At 45.6% G+C, this 21274-nt stretch overlaps 1 protein-coding gene across 1 annotated transcript in view; it reads left to right on the forward strand.

Moving 5' to 3' along the window:
• Positions 1–18916, forward strand: part of Tjp2 (tight junction protein 2) — a gene marked incomplete in the record, with an annotated part of 55131 nt that extends 36215 nt beyond the window's left edge. Inside the window, 12 exon segments of the mRNA XM_055613792.1 lie at positions 1934–2042; positions 3054–3264; positions 4102–4289; positions 4744–4839; positions 6074–6153; positions 6960–7170; positions 11306–11406; positions 12650–12862; positions 13913–14023; positions 15146–15457; positions 16850–16935; positions 17987–18916. Coding sequence (XP_055469767.1) covers positions 1934–2042; positions 3054–3264; positions 4102–4289; positions 4744–4839; positions 6074–6153; positions 6960–7170; positions 11306–11406; positions 12650–12862; positions 13913–14023; positions 15146–15457; positions 16850–16935; positions 17987–18152 — 1884 coding nt within the window.
• Between the last annotated feature and the right edge of the window lie 2358 nt (positions 18917–21274).

Below are 21274 nucleotides of genomic sequence, written 5' to 3' on the forward strand. Positions count from 1 at the left end.
CAGTAGTTCTTGGTAGAGGTTGGGCAACAGCTGGCCTTGATCATCACCCCAGCTGACTACAGAAAGATCTCTTTTCTGTAAAAGGCTGAGAAAGATTGAGCTCCCCGAGCTGGGCAGAGAGGCAGCTGCTGAGCAGTGATCTGGAGCTGATACCGAATCCTCCCCAGACTCCCAGCACACTGGCCCTGCATACTCCTCTCAGATAAGGAAAGATGGTATTTCTCTGGCAGGAAGGACCTCACAGTCTGACCTTGAAGTACAGAAACACTGGCCTCCATTCATTTTTACTCTAGTGTGTTCCAGCCTGAAGATATGAGGGGAACTGTGTTCATAGCCTGGCCATTTTCTTTTGTTGGTAGGTGTTTAAGAATGGCTCTGCCTTCGTAGATAAGGCCTGGCACATGCAGTGTTTTGTTCTGTTGTTGAATGCAAGAGGTCTTACAGATAACAGAAATATGATTGTTTTTTCTTGGTGTAAATGCTTCTTTGTGACTTTTTTTTAAAATTAAGATTTATTTCATGTATATGAGTGCTCTATCTGCATGTACTCCTGCATGCCCGAAATGGGCATCAGATCCTATTATAGATGGTGGTGAACCCCCATGTAGTTGCTGGGAATTGAAGTCTGGACCTCTGGAAGAGCAGCCAGTGCTCTTAGTCCACTCTTTGTTAGTTATATGGTGTGGCTGGCATTTCTCTTTGAAAAACTGTTATGAAATGGAAAAGACAAAAAGAAAACCAAACATATTTGGGGGAGGGGTTGTTGTTGGTGGTGGTTGCTAAATCGCAAACTACATCTTATTTGTGTGTATGTGGTAGGGGTGGTGGGCCAAGAAGAACCCTTGTGCTGTGCCATGCATGTGGAGGTCGAGGACAGCTTTTGGGGGTCATTTCTCTCTTTCCACTACATGGAGCTTGGAATTGAACTCAGGTCCTCAGGTTTTTGCCAAGTTACAGGAGTAAGGCTGGATTGACCCATCCATGTGTATTCCAAGATTCTGTTTGAGTTGATTTTAAGGAAGTGTGGTACCAGATCTGCTTACTTCAGACCGCAACATTCTCTGTTGATTACAGTCATCTGTTTAGTGTGAAGTAATGTACCTTTCTGGTCACCTCTTTGGGAGACTTGAAGAAAGGGAGAATGACAAGAAATTGTAATCAATTCAGTGGTAAATTCCTGATTTGAAGGATTGGAGGTGTGATGGTATGAGAGCACCGAGGAAGGAAGGCACAACAGTACTTGTAAGCTCAGAGGCTTGCTTACTGGGCCAAGGTCACCGGATATGGCTGCAAGGAATTAAATTGGGCTTGAGAACAATCAGACTTCTCAGAGGTTTATCAGAACCAGATGATGATGGTAGTTGCCAGGATCAATACAATTGTTGTTGCCCGGACACAATGAAGTTTGCAAACTGTACAGGGTACATAGGATTAATGTCTAAGACCAGTTGCCCTGTTGAGCTCCCATGCTCCCTGGACTTCCAAGGGAACATAGGGAAACACAAATGCTTCACTGAACGCTTCACTGCCTGAGGGAGTGCATCGGTCTCCCAGGAACCGGAAGGCACATTGTGCCCCAGAAGCCATGTACTCTAACCTGCAAACCCTAGGACATGCCTCTCAAGGCAGCGAGGCCAGGACAATGGAAAGGTGCTGGGCAGGTGGATCAGGTGGCAGTGGTACAGACTTGTGCACATGCTGCTTTTGCTCTGGGCAGGCCCCGGTGGGAACAAAGAGAAATTTAGGAGTTGCCTTTTAAATTTTGGTCCTTCTAGGTATTAATCGCAGAGCCTCGTGCGTGCTGAGCAAGCACGGGAGCACTGAGTTACTTCCCCAGCCACATCAGGACTTCACTGTAGTCTGTCTGTCTGTCTGTCTGTCTGTCTCTCTCTCTCTCTCATTTTTCTGTTTCTGATTTTTTACCTCCTTCCAGGTGAACACGCAGGACTTTAGAGGGCTTGTTCGGGAAGATGCGGTTCTCTACCTGTTAGAAATTCCCAAAGGTGAAACTGTGACAATTTTGGCGCAGAGCCGAGCAGATGGTGAGCAAGTTTGATCATCTGTTTTATTTGAGGGAGGTGGGAAGAATGAACAAGGTATCTTGGGACCAGAATAAGCAACACTGGGGCACAGGTGTTTGGAGAAAACTTGAGTGATGCTAATTTTATATGAAAATATTACCCCTTCATCTGCTGAAATAATTTTGCTATTTGTGTGTCATTTGGAGTTAAACCGCTTTCCTCAACAGCGGTGCTTTCTCAGTCACAATGGAGTTGTTATAGAGTCTCTGTATGATGGTGGCATTTGCTCCTCTCAGCTCTGACCAGTCTTACAAGTTGCTTCACCTCTCTGGGTCCTTTCCCATAATAGGCGGGACAAGAATAGTCCCTCCCTGTTTGTGTCAGAAGAATGACAAGTAACTGTATTAGCCGGGAGGTCCCCAGAGAAACAGAACCAATGAGAAGAGATAAAGACACGTTGTTGAGTACGTGGTTGACGTGAATGTGCAGGTTGGGCGAGTACCACATTGGACAAGGCGAGCTATCAAGTTGCAGGCCTGTCAGAACCAAAGATTCAGATTTGGGGTTAGCCTGAAGGCCTGTCCTGAAGGAGAACTGCTGGTGCAGAGACCGTAGAAAGGTGGAAGAAAAGCAGACGTTTCAGCTGGAAGGCCGTCGGGTGGGAAGAGTAACTCCCTCTGACTTGACAAAATAGTCTACTCAGGCTTTCAACTGGCTGTATGAGGCCTCCTCCTTACTAGAAGGAACAGTTTGCTCAGTCCACCCTTTTGAATGTTAATTTCATTCCCCCAACACCCACTGTGTCCTCTCAGGAAAGGCCTAGGATAATGTTTAATCTATTGATTAGGCTCCCCATATACAATCAGATTGATGCACAAAATCCACCATCACGGTACTTCCGGTTAGTGTTTCATCCTTCCTCCTGTGGAGCATGGTTCTCATAGTTCCCATAATGCACTAGAAATGGAAGAACCTCGAAGGGGGCGATCTTCAGTTAAGCACAACACAGCTATCTGTGCTTTTGTTTTCCAGTGTACAGAGACATTCTGGCTTGTGGCAGGGGAGATTCGTTTTTCATAAGAAGCCACTTTGAATGTGAGAAGGAAATGCCACAGAGCCTGGCCTTCACCAGGGGAGAGGTCTTCCGAGTGGTGGATACACTGTATGATGGCAAGCTGGGCCATTGGCTGGCTGTGAGGATTGGAAATGAACTGGAGAAAGGCTTAATCCCTAACAAAAGCCGGTAACTAAAACTGCTTTCCTAAACTTACTTTTTAATCCCTTTCCCATCTAAAGGCAGAACAGCCTCTAGGGAAATCCCGTGTGGCGTCATCATTTGCCGACATCAGTTGTTTACGGGGCTAGAGCCTCCAGAGCCTCGACCATCTCAGGCTTGGTTGCTGCAGTTGATGTATTTAAGGATAGATAGCCTGCTGCCTCACTATGGGAAACACTGTGTGGCCACGGCACCTCAGCACTCTTTGTCTCCATCCTTAGGAGAGGCTTGTACACCCCAGCGGATGCTTGCTGGCGTGTGCCTATAGAAACTTCAGAATGGTGATCTGTTTGCTGCATACATTCATACTACCTTAAGAGCCAAACATGCCGATCTGTACTGAGCTACTGCTTGTGGTTGTTCGGAAATCCCATGGACTTCTCTCATCGCCATGACAGAATACCTGAGGGCGGGGGGGGGGGGGGCCGGGGGGGGGGGGGTTACAGAGGAGGGGGGGGGGGGGGGGGGCCCGGGGGGGGGGGTTTACAGAGAAGGGGTGGAGAATGCTGGTCCTCAGCTTGCTTTTTTCCTTGTATTCAGTCTGGGCCCCAGCCCATGGGAAGGTGGCATCTATTCAGGGTGGGCTTTTCCGGCCCACCCGGCGGTGTGTTTCCATAGTGATTCTAAGTCTAGTCAGGTTGACAGAGGAGCTTTTACACACTGCTTTTTCTGGCTCCACAGCCCCTTCTTTGTCTCCGTTGTCAGTCTGAGTATACCCTGGGGCCCTACATGACACTGAGTGGGTCTTAATAATAACCTCTTCCCATGCTGTGGAGAACGACTCCTTCTGGCTTTTTCTCTCAGAGCTGAGCAAATGGCCAGTGTCCAGAATGCCCAGAGAGAGAACGCTGGGGACAGAGCAGACTTCTGGCGGATGCGTGGCCAGAGATCCGGGGTCAAGAAGAACATCCGGAAGAGCCGGGAAGACCTGTCGGCCGCTGTGTCGGTTAGCACCAAGTTCCCCGCCTACGAGAAGGTTCTGCTGCGGGAAGGTGAGGCAGCTCCATGGGCCAAGAAGTGACATGCTGAGCTCTGAGCCACTTCCTCCATTGTCTCTGTAACCATAAAGTTCCAACTTCACCTATGTCCCTTATACCAGGGGTGTAGTGAAGGAATCAACAGGGAGCCTGAGTGGTTCAGGTTCCTCAATGGAGTCAAATTCTTGAAAGGGAGGAAAACGTCAATACTGACACTCAAATATGTGTCAGAGTGGGGATGTGTAAATACAGCGTCTGAGAATGATAAGTCAGGGTTCCGTAAACTGTGTGGTGGGGAGGGCAGCGAAGGCTTTTCTTTCTGGAAAGAACTGGAGTCCAGGAGAGGTGGGAGAATTCAATTTCCTTGGCTGAGTTTGCCAAAGTGTAGACAGTACATTTGCCTGTCATCTAGACAGTATAATCACAGGTGTACATCTGAAAGCCTTTTTTTTCTTCTTCTCTTTTTCAGCTGGCTTCAAGAGACCTGTGGTCTTGTTTGGCCCCATAGCAGATATAGCAATGGAAAGGTTGGCGAATGAGTTACCTGACTTGTTTCAAACTGCAAGTAAGTTGGTTCGTGGAGTTTTGCTCCCAGAGTGTTTAATTTGAAAGATGTCCAGCACACAAACTTTGAAAGAATAATGGATATTCACACAATGCCTGGAGTCATTTTATCATGTCGTCAGATACGCTTTTTCCCCACCACCTGTAGACAGACACACATCCCCCCTTTGAAACTGTCTGTTGATCAGAGTTTAAGTTCCAGGGCTCGGAGACTTCATCCCCAAGTATACACGTATTCTCATAATAAGATATTCTCTTACACAGTGACGATGCAATTGTCCCCGCAGTAACAAAGAGATTTAATATTAGTGTTATAGTTTGAATGTTGCTAATCTGAAATATTCCAAAAATTGAAACATTTTGAGTGTCAACATGATTAGCACCAGGGGGAAAATTCCAGGCTTGCTCTCATGTGAATGATCAGCATTTAAATGCAGATGTGCTAAATAAAGATGCCGCGTAAAATTACCTTCAGTCTGTGTGTACGAGATAGGGATAGCAGAAATAGATTTTTTTTTTTTTTTTTTTTTTTTGAGCAGGGTAGAGGGTACTACAGATAGGCGAGGCTGGCCGTGCAATTACTGTGAGGTGACCTTGCATTTCTTATCTTTCTGCCTTCATTTCCCAAGTGCTAGTATAATAGGAATATATTACCATGAATGAGCTGTATATTTAGACATTCGTCTCCTTTTTTTCAGATTTTTAATTATGCATATATAAATATTAAAAAATCAGTAGTATTTTTGGTCCTAGACATTTCCTTTCTTTCTTTTTTTTCTTTTTTAAATTCAGGCTCATCCATTATGGTTGGTATTTATGACTTTTTAGGACTTTTATATTTTCAGACCCATCCTTTTAGAAGGAATCACTTGGCATATACTGGTACTTAGAGAGTGTCAGTACTTTTAGGTTCACCCAGCAATTTTTTCATGATTAGATTTCTACCGAATAGGGTTGGGTTTGCAGCTAAGGTGTATGGCACTTAGCTCTTAGGAGTAAAACCCTGGTGTTTGATATGTAAAACACATGCGCACGAGCGCTCACACACACAGGTGCACACTCTTCTTGGGCGCGCGCACACCCACTCACACTCACACACACTCACGCACACATCGCTTACTGCGTGCCATGAGGTGATGCCTGTGTCGGGTGTCCCCCTGTGCTGATGCTCTGTTGGGGCATTTAATTGTCCCTGCTTCCCACGGCCATTACTTAGCCCCGCTTTTCTTTTGCAGAAACTGAACCCAAAGATGCAGGATCTGAGAAATCCAGCGGAGTCGTTCGGTTGAATACTGTGAGGCAAATTATTGAGCAGGTGAGAAGACTCATGTTGTCAGGGAACTGGACCAGGGTTTGGAATAAAATTTGCACGTTAATACGAATGATCAAAGCTCATGTCAGTGGGAGCTTTTCACTAGGCAAAGCCAGATGCTGTTCTGTGGCAGAGTTTCCATTTTAAACCAAGTAGCACTTATTGGTGCTCCCTCTCTATTGGAAGAGAATGTTATTTCAGGTGACTGAAACCACTCAGAGAACCAACCTCCCCCTCCCATATATAGGTATGTGTACACATACATAAAAGCACATTCACATGCACTACTTATACATAGGTATAGCTGTGATAATTAAATACATATATTGGCATGGTGCGAGATAAATAGTGATAACCAAAAACAGAGCTGACCAATCATAAAAATATACCAAAAAAACTTGTAGAAATGTGGCCTGTCCCCTCATTCCCACTTAGAACCCTGTACTGTCCTTACCCGTTTTTACTCACGTTGACCTCAGGAGAAACTGAAGGATGAATCCATGGACTAGGAGGGTTACTATAATCCTTCTGTAAGAAGTTTTAACTGATAATACGGAAGTGGATATAATAATGGAAAGAAATACTTTTGGCTTTTTAATTTAAATATGCAGGGTAAGGTAACGTGGCACACACCTTTAATCCCAGCACTAGGAGTCAGAAGGGAGCGGATCTCTGTGAGTTTAAGGCCAGCTTACAAAGGGACTTCCAGGCAGAGCTGTTAAATCTGGTCCAGGCTTTGCCTGGGAAAACAAACCCCTTGACGATGTTGTTTTATGTCGCCGTGTTCCATCCTTCTCCACTGGTAACAGGACAAGCACGCCCTGCTCGACGTGACCCCCAAAGCCGTGGACCTGCTCAATTACACTCAGTGGTTTCCAATCGTGATTTTCTTCAACCTGGATTCCAGACAAGGTGTTAAAGCCATAAGACAGAGGTTGAGCCCAACATCCAATAAAAGTTCTCGGAAGTTATTCGATCAAGCCAACAAGCTCAAAAAATCCTGCTCTCATCTTTTTACAGGTAGGTGAAGTTTGAAAGGTGGTTGGTCCGTGGATAAAAAGAGAAATAAGGAAATAATCTTGAGTATGGGATGCGGAATCGGGGTCTTGACTCATTGGAGAAGAGTTAATTCTATGGGAGTAGATAAATAGAAGTTTGGCATTTATACCTTAAGCTTTGGTTTTGACAACCAAAAAATGATCGTAAAGACCCAAACATTAGATTTTTGTGGTAGGGTTAAGGCTAATGACTGCATTTCCCATGTGTGTTAACTGCGTGTTCGCCGTCAGTGATGCACCAAGTGACTGTGATTGGAGCGCACTGCAGTGTTTGACAGCGCCCCCCAAACAGAAACCTGAACACTGGGAATGTGGAAGACTTAGACATTCGTTACTTCTGCTTCGTAGTTGTAATGATACTGTGGACGTGTTTTTTTCATTATTATCCTTGTCCCTTAGAGATGCATACTGAATCAGATCTTTATAAATTATCCAGTAGGCTCCCTACAGTTTGCATAGCTCACCTGCAGTGAGAGGAGAGGATAGAGAACTAACAGACTGGCCAAGCACCATGATGCAAACGTGGGTTCCGAGTATATGAAAGTTTATAGACTGGCCTCTGCTTTGTCTGCATATAAAATCTTCCAAAAAAGAGAACTGGAGTTACAGGTGGTTGTTCACAGCCATGTGGATGCTGGGAATGAAACGTGGGTCCTCTGGAAGAGCAGCCAGTGCTCTTAACCACAGGACCTTGTCTTTAGCTCCACTCACGTCCTTTGTGGTGTGTGCTGGGTGAGAAGCAGAAAGTGTAGAATTAAAGCTGGAGGTGGGCGTGGATGGACGCTGAGGGTTGAAGTTCAGAGTCTGATTCATACCAGCCATGCCTGTCTGATCGTGAGCCAAGTAGTCTTTAGGACAGAAGGTGCGTGGTTATTGATAGAGTGCCCCGAGAAGCCCTGTTTTCATGCAGCTGTCTTTCATACGGTTCTTCCAGACTTTTAAGCTTGACTCCTGAAAGTTGTGTGGAGGCTGCACCGAGCCTTTTTATTGCTCTTTCACCTCAAGTCTGTCCACAGACTTGTGCTGTGTCTGAAACACTGGTTATTAACTCTGATCAGCAGAACCAGGAGCAGAAGTATCGTTTTATTTCCCATGGCTTTAATGCACGCCAGCTTTATGAACTGGTAAATGGGAATATCGCATTTGCGTTGGTGAGCACAATTTAAAGTCATGTTTTCTGTCGTATGTGGTCTGGTTGGGCTCAGTATCCTACTCCCTGTTTCTTATTAATATAGTAATAAGAAATTTTTTCTACAGATGAGATTTTAAATATGACAATATTAAGACCTTTTCCATTATGAGCTTGATATACTCATTAAGATACTTTATTCAGAGACTTGCTCAAAAGCAAGTTGGCTTTTCAAAATAGTTTAAAATGTTATAGCTGTATACCCCTTTGTCAATGGAAATATTTAATGTAGAAACATTTATATATATCATAAAAATGAACTTTGAATTGTATGTGTTCTTAGGACTTTTGAAATGCTCAGTTCATGGTTTACAGACTGCTGAGGTGCCCTTACGGACTTAGAGATCCAAGCTATAAACTGTGGCATGTCAAAGCACCATGCAGTGGTTTGGCTATTTTATCTCCTTTCCAGGCATCATTAAAATGAGGATTTTGTGTCTCAACCCTGGAATTTTGGAAGAGCTTACAAGTGCTATTACTGTATATGTCATCTTTCTAATCATATTATATAAAACTGTTTTATTCTATATGGCATTTGTTTGAGGGAAATGAATCTTGTACCTAAGCTGAGAAGAATCCAAAGTGCAGAAGGTGATACTGGAATTCGTAGGAGAGTGCAGGAAATGTTAAGGACAGGGAAGAAATGGGCTAAAGGGTGGCTTGCGTATTTAGCTGCTCTCTGGCATGTGAGTGTTAAAGTGGTCACAGAATTGCCTTCCTGAGATGAAATTTGTGTACTATTCCAGTGAGCTATGTGCAGGGCACAAGTCAAGTGGGTTTAGATCCTTCAGAGTTGGTGGAACCATCGCCACAAGAACTTCTAGACATTAGCAATCTTTAGACATGAATCTAGACATTCATCCATTAGCAATCTTTCCAACTTTTTCCCCTCCCTTCCAACTTAGGTGCCTTTTGGTGCCTCTGTGACTCGGAGTCGGAAGGTACTGCCACACATGCCAGGGCTGGCCAGACCTGCCCTGAGGGTATGAGAATGCTAGCGGGGACATTGGCAGCAGGGGGATGCTTTCAGAATTTCAGTTCCTTGAGTTTGAAAGTCATAATAAGCCTCTTTGAAAAGAGTCAAAGTGCATGGATACTACCTCTGAGTGGGGCCAGAAAGTTCGTTTCTATGCAATTTGCACATCAGTGTTCCAGCAAGTTTCATTGCCAGTGAAACTTGGGGTTTTGTAACATTTGTTTTGGCAGGGGACACAAATGTGTCTCCTACCTTTCTGAGAGAGACCCTTTAAGTTTTCTTTGTGACAAATCCAGACTTTACCAGACAGCCGCTGATAGAAAGCTGTAGGAGCCACTTAGGATTCTTTATACGTCTGTAAGTCACTTGTTTGGTCCCTGTCGTGCACAGTCTCGCTTCTGATTTACATCTTGGACCATATTTTAGCTATGATTACAATAATGTCTGTGAAGTACCATGATAAATAAGGACCCAAGAGAATCCATGACATCAAGGTTAATTTCCTTGGGCTGCCAGTATATCCATTCAGTCTGATGCTGTAAATAATTAATAACAAGGAAATTGTAAGCTCATTCACCATCTTCCAAGGTCATGGATAGAAACTTTTTCAAGTTTTTGGGACAGGGTCTCATGTATCCCTAGGCTGACCTCACATTTATTGTAGTCAGTGATGATCCTGAACCTCAGATTCCTGCCTCTGCCTCCCACGTAGGTACAGACATACATCTGATTACAAGTATGCATCATCATACCTGGCTTCAAGATTGGAATTCCTTAAATGAAGGAAAGTCAAATTTAATGAAAGAAAACTTGAAGCATAGTTACTCAGAAAATTTATGTAATGGTTTCTGTGTAAGGGTTCATTTAGCTTTAGAAATGATAGATACCACAGGCCCTCTGATAAAGAGCCATGAAAGCATAATTTAAAAAGCAATTCTAGTTTGTCTGCACCCTGATCATTTGCATGGTAGATAATTTTTATATTAATGCAGTGCTTATTGTGTGCGTGTCTGTGAGTGTGTGTTAATGGCCATCAGGCTGGCTGGCCATTGAGTACCCTGGATCTCTGAGTGTTCACTTCCAGTGCTGGGCTTATAGGCACACATAGCTTCTTTGAAGGGAATTTGAACTTTTGGTCCTCCTGCTTTCCTAGCAAGTGTTCTTAGCCAGTGAGCTGTCTCTCCAGTCTTTCCAGCTGTTTAGACTATTTAGATCCACCTTACTGTTTGGAGCAGTTTTGCTTGCTCAGTTTATCTTTAACATCAGTAAGTACAGACTGTTGAAGGCCAGATGCATGCCAGGTGTCTGTCTGCATCTTATGTCTGCTGCAAGTCAGTGTCTTTACATGGCCCAGGCAGCAAGCTCATAAAATAATGTTCCACGTTTGTACTCGGGTTTTTTTATTTGCTTGGTGTTAAGTGTAAGGCTCTTCTTCATTTCACTACTTGTCTTGTTGTTTTTCCCTTTTCTGTGCTAACAATACGCTGACAAAAGCAGCTCAAGGGAAGAATAGACTTACTTAAGCTCACAGTTCAAAGAACATTCCATTTTATCTGTGCTCTTGAAAATGTATTTTATTTTATGGAAGGGGCTATGACTCAGTGGTAGAATGCATATGTGGCATTTGGGATGACATGAATTCTGTTCCTAGCATTGTAAGCAAACACACACACACACACACACAAACACAGAGAGGGAGAACAGTTTCATAAGAAATATTTATAGTGAAATAAGCCCATAGAGTCTATAATATAAAGTAAAACACCTTTAGTTGGATTCAAACAAAAGGATTTTGTGCTTAAATAACATACAGACTTATGATTTTGGCAAACTTTTCTTCAAATATGGCATAAATAGAAATCACAACAATAATAAGTAGAATAAAGGTTGCTCTGGAAACCCATACTGACCTTTTTGCTTGTATTTCTGTAGCTACAATCAACGTGAATTCAGCCAATGATGCCTGGTTCGGCAGCTTGAAGGACAGCATTCAGCAGCAGCAAGGGGAAGCAGTCTGGGTCTCTGAAGGAAAGGTATGTGGTCTAGGTTTGCTGCTGTGAGGTGAGGGTCTTTGTTCTTGATGCTTCCTCAAGAGGGCAGTGAATGTAGTAAACCATGAAACAAAAGGGATTCAGCGTGTTCATCAAGTCTGGGCCTCTATAATTCTCCAACAAAGTAACAAAATGAAGGGACTTTGCAAGGCAGAACTCATGGTGCTGGCCTACATTCACTTCCCCTGTACTTTGAATGTAGCAACTAGAATTGCATTCCAAGTTCTCTAATCAGAGCTTACAAGTTATCGTTCCTAACGCCACACCGCACTAAAGACATGGGAAACTTGGAGTGGAGACGAGAGGCAGGTTGAGAACCATGGGTAAAGCAGGTTAAAACCACACCAAGAGAAGAGTGCTGACAGCTGGCATGTGTGCTCGGTAAAGAGGAGGGTGGAGAACGCATCCCGCCTCTGAGTCTGAATAGGTGATGCGAAAACACTGGTGACCTTTCCTAGCCCTCTCACATTGGATAGCATCTCAGTCTTTAGAGATACAGAGCACACAGGTATTCTGTGGGAGGGAGGAGAGAGTCAAGAACCTGGGGACCCTTCATACCAGGAACCTTTCCTCCGGCTAAACTGAAGGAGCTGATGAGCCTTCAGAGTGAATGGTTTCTTTTTGTTTGTTTGTGGGTTTGTTTTTTTTTTTTTTTTTTTTTTTTGTGGACTAGACTCTCTTGCTTTTTGGAATCTAGTTGTTGACACATCAGCCAAATGCTCAGAGTCTTCACCACTGCCTGGAGAGGACAAGTTGAGCAGGGTGTAGCTTTTGTCCTCAAGGTTTGGAGAATTTTTTTTTTTTTTTTTTTTTCCTTTTTGGAAATTGAACCCAGCTGCTTCTGAGCAATATCCCAGCCTGGGTCTGAGAGTCTTGGAAGTGAGTAGATATGTACGTAGCCCAAGGTAGAGACAGGGTCCAGCAGAAAAGCTGGAGAGGAGCTGATCCTGGAAGCCCAGCAAAGCAAGGCAGCTTGGCTCAGCTGGCACACAGGATGGACACTAGCCAGGACAGAGTTCAGGTCTTCAGTTTGTGTCTGTGCAGAAGTTAACCCAGCATCAGCATCAGATCAGAGCCACGTGCTGGCAGGAAACTAAAGGTCCCTTCCCTTGCTAGCACATGTCAAGGTTTCCAACACTTGGCTCAGCCTTTGGGAGTTGTCTTGAGTCCCCACTCCCAGGAGCCATGGCAGATCCCACTCACCCTTCAAAACAAATTCCTCTAGATGGAAGGGATGGATGATGACCCTGAAGACCGCATGTCCTACTTAACCGCCATGGGCGCGGACTATCTGAGTTGTGACAGCCGTCTCATCAGTGACTTTGAAGACACGGACGGCGAGGGAGGCGCCTACACTGACAATGAGCTGGATGAGCCAGCTGAGGAGCCCCAGGTGTCTTCCATCACCCGCTCCTCGGAGCCGGTGCAGCATGAGGAGGTGAGGCGAGGCACAGCACACCTGGGCAGCTTGCTGCAGGCTGTGAGGGTGATGTAGAAGGTATCTGCAAGGATTGGGGCTAAGGACCGCTAGTAAGGCACACTCTGAGCCCATGCCTACATGGTTGTGGCTGTGGTCCATGGAGAGTGGAGCCAGAACGTGACATTGGAAAAGGTTGAGTGGCAGCTTTCACCACTCTCTTGTGTTTAGGAGAGAATAGTCGGCTTTATGTGCCAACTGCCCAAATTACAAATGGAAATTTATGAGTACATTATTGCTGTATTTGCTTGTAACCTTTGATTAGGCCTCTCTCTGTACTCTTAGGAGCCCTGCTTTTCTTCTCCCCTCAACCTTTAACCTTCTAATGTTATCCGGGTTCCTGAGTGTTTCCCCATCAGTTTCCTTGTCTCTGGATTTCACTTTTTAAATGCACTTCATTCATCTGGTCAGGTGCACTGCGTATCCCCTGGGTTACACAGTCCTACAGACGATCAGTGGGCATAATTTAGGTCAAGTGACGATTGTTTGCACCTCAGAGAACACTGGAATGATGATCTTTGTGGACAAGATTGCTTAAGCACATTTGGTGGATAATTATTATGGACTGCCCTTCAGCAGGTTGCTCATTTTTGTCAATGAACAATGAACTATCAGTACTCAAAAAGAAATAAACCAAGAAAAGTCTACCACGCATACACACCTCATATACAGTAGATTAGTAAAAAGTTCCTGTTTACACACATAGAAAGAGCTAAGGCTTAGAAATACTTCTGGTTATGACAAAGACCTTTAGATTTTAGGAGTGTTGGGTTTTGTTTCCCTTCCTTCTATTAAATGTAGAGCCTAGTGCCTAAACTCAGGCAGTTTAGTGAACTGTGCCCTAAGCTTGCACTAGGAGAGAATGATTGATGTCTTTGTTTGCAGCAAGCGAGAGCTGCCTTAGCTGGTCAGCTTCTTGATTTCTACAAGGTTTCAGAAATCAGCAGAGCGGAGTCCTGTCTTCTCTCTACTTAGGTGCCCTTGCTGTGAATGAACTTTTGTGTTTTATAGAGCATAAGGAAACCCAGCCCAGAGCCACGAGCTCAGATGAGGAGGGCGGCTAGCAGAGATCAACTTAGGGATGGTAGCCCGCCCCCAGCATTCAAGCCAGAGCCGCCCAAGGTATGTGTCTGGGAAGCCTAGGATGGGAAGAGGATACAGGTGCCTTGGAGCTCCTGGGAAGCCAGGGAGACATGCATGCTGAGACGCTGGTGGACCGTGGACATACTCGGTTAGAGCCTGTCCTTCAGGTAGCTGAGTGAAACTGAAAACCAGGGAAGTGTGAGAGACAGGCCCGAAAGCCACTAGTAGGAAAGGGTATGATTTTAGGCTTCACAGAGAATTCAGAATTTAGTTTTTTTTTGCTATTTTTGTATTTATGAGTTGAAAAGGTCAAATGCTGCATGCCAGAATCACTAATCTCCACTTTTTCTATCCAGTCAATGTTTTCTGCCTACAGTCTAATTTGGATGCACCAGAGGATCCTCACTGGTTTTCCTCATCTTGAGGAAAAATGAGCATTGCTGTTGTGCAGAATGCCTCTCGCTGTAAAAGCATCTAAATTTATTGAATTAACAAATTACTATCTAGAAGAGAATCAACAGTAGGGCTCCAGGGTGTGTGTCACGCCCCAGATCGCAATCAACTTGTAGCGACAGGCTTTTCTTATAGCCCAGTAAGATTTTTTTTCTAACTTGATAATTTAGATGAGAAGAAAACAATGACCGTGGAAGCTGTCAGCAGCAAATTAGTGGCTTTACATAACACAACACTAACGGCCTGCAGCGGGGCTGGCGTTTGAAAGTGAAGGAGCAGTGGCTGGTGGCATGGTGTCCCGCCTGCCTTACCCTGACTCCAGCTCAGCCTCACCACTCCCACAGCCAAGGCCCCACTTTATAGCCCAGGCTCTTGACCTTAGAGAACCCTTTTTCATTTCCAAAATTGATTTCCTCTGTGGTCTTCTGTGAGAGTCCAATCTTCTCCGCTAGGACGTGGGTCTGTTCTACCTTGACCCAATGCCGGCCATCGGCCACCCCACCTCTGCCTGTAGTTCTGCCACCCTCAGGTAGGGATCAAGATGCCCAACCGATGGCTGTTTGCCTTGTTGTATTTGGTTCTTTGTCAAGATGGTTACATTGCCCACCTTTGGAAACTGATCAGGAAACACGATGTATTAAATCACTAATGTAGTTCTGAAAAGAGACTAAAAGCCCAAGGTCAAAGGCATGCTGTTGCTCTTTGCAGGCCAGAAGCCAGAACAGAGAAGAATTCTACGACTACTCCAAGTCGAACCTCTCTGCCACGGCTGGTAGTGAAATGGGGGGATCTACCAGAGGCTGTCCTCCCCCCGTTGCAGCGAAGCCTTCCTTTGGGCGATCCATCCTGAAGCCTTCCACTCCGGTCCCTGTGCCTGAGAGTGAGGAGGTGGAGGAGAGCACCGAGGAGCAGGAAGATGCTCCCAGATCCGTCCTGGGCAGAGTGAAAATATTCGAGAAGATGGACCACAAGGCAAAATTACAGAGGATGCAGGAGCTCCAAGAAGCGCAGAATGCGAGGGTAATTGTTTTAACCTCCCTGAGCATCTTCGGTCGCCCCAGGGAGCGTTTTTCCGATACTTGCTCTAGAGTAGCAGCTCACACCCCTTTCCCGCTGCCAGCATCCTGCCAGGCACAGCCACTCGCCTGGTCTCTGTACTACTTCCCCATTGCTGGCTGTCAGCATATCCTTTCTGCTTCCCATCAACAAAGACTAACAGAAGTGGGTGTGGTGGTGCACGTGTTTAATCCCAGCACTTGGGAGACAGAAGCAGGTGGATATTTGTGAGTTTGAGGCCAGTGGAAGCATAATCCACAAAGTGAGTTCTGGGACAGTCGAGGTTATACAGAGAAACCCTGTCTTGGAAAATTAAAAATAAACAAGCAAAAACTGGAACTGTAACAATCCAGATGAGCAGGATTCGACTCCATGCTGCATGCTTGTGGCCTGGTCTGGGCCAGAGAGTGAGGGCTGATACCTCTCAGATGTTATTTTAGCTGGAATATAGGTGATGATTATTTGGTCCTCAACCTTTTATATGTGCCCAGATTTGCCATAGGATCCTGGCAGCCATTGGGCCTGGGAGCTGTCAATTTTTAGCTGTTAGAACGGATGAAACGCATATGAGACATTTTAGTATCAAAGAACCTGAGTGATTCCAGAAGTGGGAGCATCACTGTAGTCCCAGCAGGCTGAACCCAGGGCAGGAGAAGCACTGAGCCCAGAAGTTGGACATTAGCCTGGGTAACACAGTGAGACCTTCCCTCAAGAGCAGGGATGGATGCAGGACAGGCTTTCTCCTGCCCGCCCTCCTGCTCTCCTCGAGACCTTCCTGATGTTGTCCCGAGGGACCCAGATACAGGTCATTTTACAGCTCAGTCTCCTGAGTAGTTGGGACTACAAGTACTACTTAATATAAAATGTACCATTGCAGCTGTTTGTAAGAGGACAGCTCAGGAACTTTCCCAGTTCCCAAGTGAAACTGCACCCATCTGACAGTGATCCCCATTTTCTCCCTCCAGCCTTGGCCACACCATTCCACTGCATTCCCTTCTCCCAACCTCGGCCACACCATCCTATTCCTTTCCCTCCCTCCAGCCACCACCACAGCATTCTATGGTCTGCCTCTCTGAATTTGATGTTTTCGGAGCCTCACGGAGGTGAGGTCATACAGTACTAGTTCCTTTGGTCAGCTTACTTTAGTATCTCAGGGCTCCCCGTACTTTGTTCCTCACCATTTGGCACGTTCCATCAGCCACCACCCAACCGTGGAAGCAGGCACGAATCTGTTTCTTTGTCTGGAATAAACTGGGAGGAGGTGGTAGGATGTGGGGACAAGGTAGGGTCTGTGGGTGACCAGCAAGAGAACCATTCAGTGGCCCTTTCTCTCCTTCTGTTCCCTTACTGCCTCAGATTGAAATTGCGCAGAAGCACCCTGACATCTACGCGGTTCCTATCAAAGCCCCGAAGCCAGAAGCCAGCCTGCCCCCTCACATGAGGTAAGGACCGTTTGGTGGATAGGCCAGCAGCTTCTCCAGCATTTGAAGAATGTTGGAGTGCTAAGAATTTCCTTCCCAGGCTGACTGTTTACCTTACCCTGTTAGTCAGACTTAACTCTTACGGTGTGCGATAGTGGTGCACCCCTTTGAGCCCAGTACTTGGGAGGCAGAGGCAGGTGGATCTTTTGTGAGTTTGAGGCCAACCTAGTCTGGAACAGAGCCAGTTCCAGGATAGAAAAAACTCCACAGAGAAACTCTTGTCTCACAAAACAAAACAACAACAACAAAATTTATAAAATCAAAAGCTAGGCAGAGGCAGGACAGCCAGGGCTATGTAGAGAGACCCTGTCTCAAAAAGGTAACTGAATCAGAAGTTTCTGGGCATTTGCCTTGTGTGCCCAAATACCCTCTGGCACATAGGAGCTTATATCATGTTAGGAGGGCACATGAGTAGAATTCCTGATGCTTAGATTTCTTTTGTCACTAAAGTCCACTAGCTCGTAGGCAAGGTCCTTAGTTCCTTTGTATCAGCATGCACAGTCAGGCCACTTGTGCCAAACTAGGTCTGAAGGACTGTGGCAGGCAGTTGGCTAGCCTAGCATTTTAAGTGCTGAGCAAGCACTAGGCCTCATCGGTGTCTTCCTGTGGCCATCTCGTGTTTAGTCGTTTCCCACTTCAGGTAGCTGGAGCCCTGTTTTAAAGCACTGAAAAACTGGAGTCGTGTAGATTACTCTTTGAATGAACACAGTTGGCCCTGACAGAGGAAACTCAGTATAATTGACACAGGAAAGAACTCTCTTCTGAGTGGGGAGCTGTGGGTAGGAGCATGGGAATGCAACAGGTATAGTCTTCCTGTGTTAGTTCAGGCAATGTATGGCTGCCCAAATAGGCCATGGCCTTGACCCATATATCTCTTCCCCTACCATCCTGTGAACTGAAGAGGGACCAGCAGAGCCCGGGCTGGTGTAGAATGTGCTCAGGGGTCATAGCTTCAGTGACCCCGCGGGCAGCCAGACGAGATGGGCTGTGTTTACCACCCTCTTTTTGTTAGTTCTAGACCCCCAGAGCCACAGAAAGCTCCTTCCAGACCTTACCAGGACACCAGAGGGAGCTACGGCAGTGACCCCGAGGAGGAGGAATACCGGCAGCAGTTGGCCGCGCACTCAAAGCGTGGCTACTACAGCCAGCCCTCCCGGTACCGAGACACGGAACTATAGGTGTCTGCGTGGACTCCTGTGAGGCCCCCTGGAGATCTTCTCCAGCTGAAGTGCACTGCAGAGAGACGGTGGGGACCCTGGGACCCCAGCAGCACCAACCTAAGGCTCTGTTCGTGGGACTGGAGTAGAGTTGATTATGACTTTTTGCTCAGAATGAAGAGAAACACTGCAGTCTGATACTGTTACTTGCTTTGGTGCGGACCAAAATCTGTATTAATCTCTGTATTTTTAATATGTATATTAAGGAGCAATAACTATTTTTCTTCATTCATAGCTGCCTTCCAGTACTGCTTCAGTGTGAAGCAAATGTGAAAAAGGAGTTAAAAAAAATACTCCATCTCAAACTAAATTCAGAAGTATTTTATTACAACTCTCTAAGTGCCTTTGACAAGATGTGTCTTAAGTTTCCTTCCCTGGAGCTTTATGCAGAGCTATAATGGACTAAATCTTTATTTTGACTAAATTTTTATACCAGTTTAGGAGCTTTAACTGCCCTCCTGCGCCATGCCGTGTTTTTAGGGCATTGTCTGTGTAGTATTTTCCGTAAATTCCGACTGTACATAGATAGGACAGCGACACTTGGTAGTTTGGCTGTCATAGCTTGGAGGCCAGGAATTGAGAGTTTTTGTTGTTTGTCTACAACCACGTGCGCTATAAAAGCAGATACTTGAGAAAAGGGTATTTTATTTCCTTTATATCAGCGTCTGTACTGACATCAAGCTGTTTTATAATTTAATAAAAAGGAGTCCATTGGTAGTCAAGAATGAGCTCTGTGGTGAATCCTTCCTTTTCGGGCAGTGTTTGGGTGGGGCCCATGGTCGTCATGCCTGCAGAATGCTGCTCCTCCACTGAGCCTCACCCAGGCCTTCCTGGTTTAAGCCACTCTTTTTAAGGGATTTTTAAAAATTGCATAGGAATGGTTTTTTTTTTTTTTTTTTTTTTTTTTTATTCCTCCCTTTTCCCCCCCTTTGTTTCTGGGTGCCTGCAAAAGTCAAGGGGGGCCTAAAACCCCCCCCCCCCCCCACAACTATGTGGGTGCTGTGGATCAAACCTGGGCTCTCAGCAAGAACAAGTGCTCCACACCACCGAACTGACCATCTAGTCCCTCCTCCCTTGTTGTTGACGACACGAGAGAGAATGTATCCTTAAACACTGGGAAATAGAGACTTGTGAAGAAGGAGGTATGACTGTTACAGCCCTGATCATTCTCAGGCATTTCCTCCAGTTACATCCTCAAGCCTGTCTGTCGTGTGTCTGAGAGGGATTCCTGGTGCTGTGCTGGGTTTGCGCTTCTGTTCCCTATTCTACTTCACATCTTACCAAGAACTCCTCCTAGCCGGGTGCGGTGGCCCATGCCTGTAATCCCAGTATTCAGGGAGGCAGGAGCAGGCAGATCTCTGTGAGTCCGAGGCCATCTTGGTCGAAGACAACCAATGATACACAGAGAAACCCTGTCTTGAAAAACCAAAATAAAATAATGATGTTCCTCTCACAGTGAAGAACTCTGCCTGCCCATCATGACTGATCACTGTGGACTAATCTTGCCCCTGTTTCCTCAGTGAACACTTGGCCACTAGCTGTTTTGATTATGCCCATTTTTCCTCTGTTGCGTTAGATGTATCCTTTTTATCCAAGCTGTGCTTGTGCGCCAGCCTTGATCTCATCAGCCCTCCTGCAGATGGATTCTCAGAAATGGAATTAGCAAGAAGAGGAGGTGGGGTATTTTTAAGGCCTGTGTTTACTACTAGAGTTTGCTTCCTAGAAAAGCTCGTTTATTTCCACATTCACTCTTGAGAGCAGAACAGGTGTAAAATGTAAATGTGACAGTTTAGGAATTAAAGCTCAAATGCATCAAAAGTACGCTGTATTTGGGAGAGGAAAACTGAAAAGGGATGGGCTCGGTTAAGGGTCCTTTATGTTGTGTGCACTAGTAAGCTGAAGTTTTGGTGAGCTAGAATTGGGGCTTAATGAATTACACTCTAAGCTTGTGCTTTTCCGTGCCTAAATATCTGGGTGCTATGTCTCCAAGCCGACTATTACTGTAGCCTGAATTTCTGAGCAGTCTTCAAGGCAGTGACTAAAGATGCTCCGACCATTAACAAAAGCCACCAACTGTGAAGAGCTCAAAGTGTACATTGCTTAAACCCGGGATTCTATCCTCCTTAAAATATAGGAGCAAGCATGCAGGAAACCCACTTAGGGACAGTGAGGAGGCTTCCCTGCAGGCATTGGTACAGGCTGGTATCAGATGCATTACCTGGTGTAGACAGCCAGCGTGTCTGGTCCCCGGAATGACCATCAGGCCAGTGACTGCCAGTGTTCCTCCATCACTTTTCTCTTCATATGTTGCTTTGTTCTGAGGACTCCCAGCTCCCCACAGCAAATTGCAGTCATGAAAACAGTGGTGCTAGATGGATGAAAAAAGGGGAGACGAGCGTGAGATGAGGGAAGTGAGCTTCATGTGAGAGTGGCATTCCCTCTGTTGTGGCTCCTTAGGTCTTCAGATTCAGATGGGGAGTTTCCACACGGCAAATATAGACCACGGTTTGGTGGGTGGGGTAGTGATTTTTATTTATTTTGTCTTTTGAGACATCTCACTCTACCATCCAAGCTGTTCCGAAATGTCGGCTCTCCTGCCTCAGTCTCCTGAGTGCTGGGGTTCTAGGCACATATCACTATGGCTAGCTTGGTCTGTTTCTCACTGTGTTCTTTCATTGAGGGTAACCACTGAACCATCTCTCTCTAATGCATAACATTTGAAAAAAAAAATCCTGAATGTTTTCAATCTGTGGTTTGTTGGATCCCAAGATAGAGAATGCATAGACACAGAGGATCAACTGCATGCACCACGCTATCTCTATTTCCCATTCCAACTCAGCTAAACTACAGCACTCCTTGAAATAAGGGCCTCAAGAGATACTGGCTTGTTTTATAATTTAGGAATTTTCCCAGGGAGGGAAAGGGTTATTTCTGTGTGTGTGTGTTCAGAATGCTGGCTGCCCTGTGGCTGCATGGATGCTATCCCACTTCTTGGCTCAGGAAGGCAGTAAAAGGTAGCGGCAAGAGATGAGCAAGAGTGGCCAAGCATGGCCTCACACATCTACACGGCTTTGTGAAGGAGG

This window comes from Psammomys obesus, unplaced genomic scaffold (assembly GCF_907164565.1).
Source record: "Psammomys obesus unplaced genomic scaffold, mPsaObe1.curated_primary_1811, whole genome shotgun sequence".
Lineage (NCBI taxonomy): Eukaryota > Metazoa > Chordata > Mammalia > Rodentia > Muridae > Psammomys > Psammomys obesus.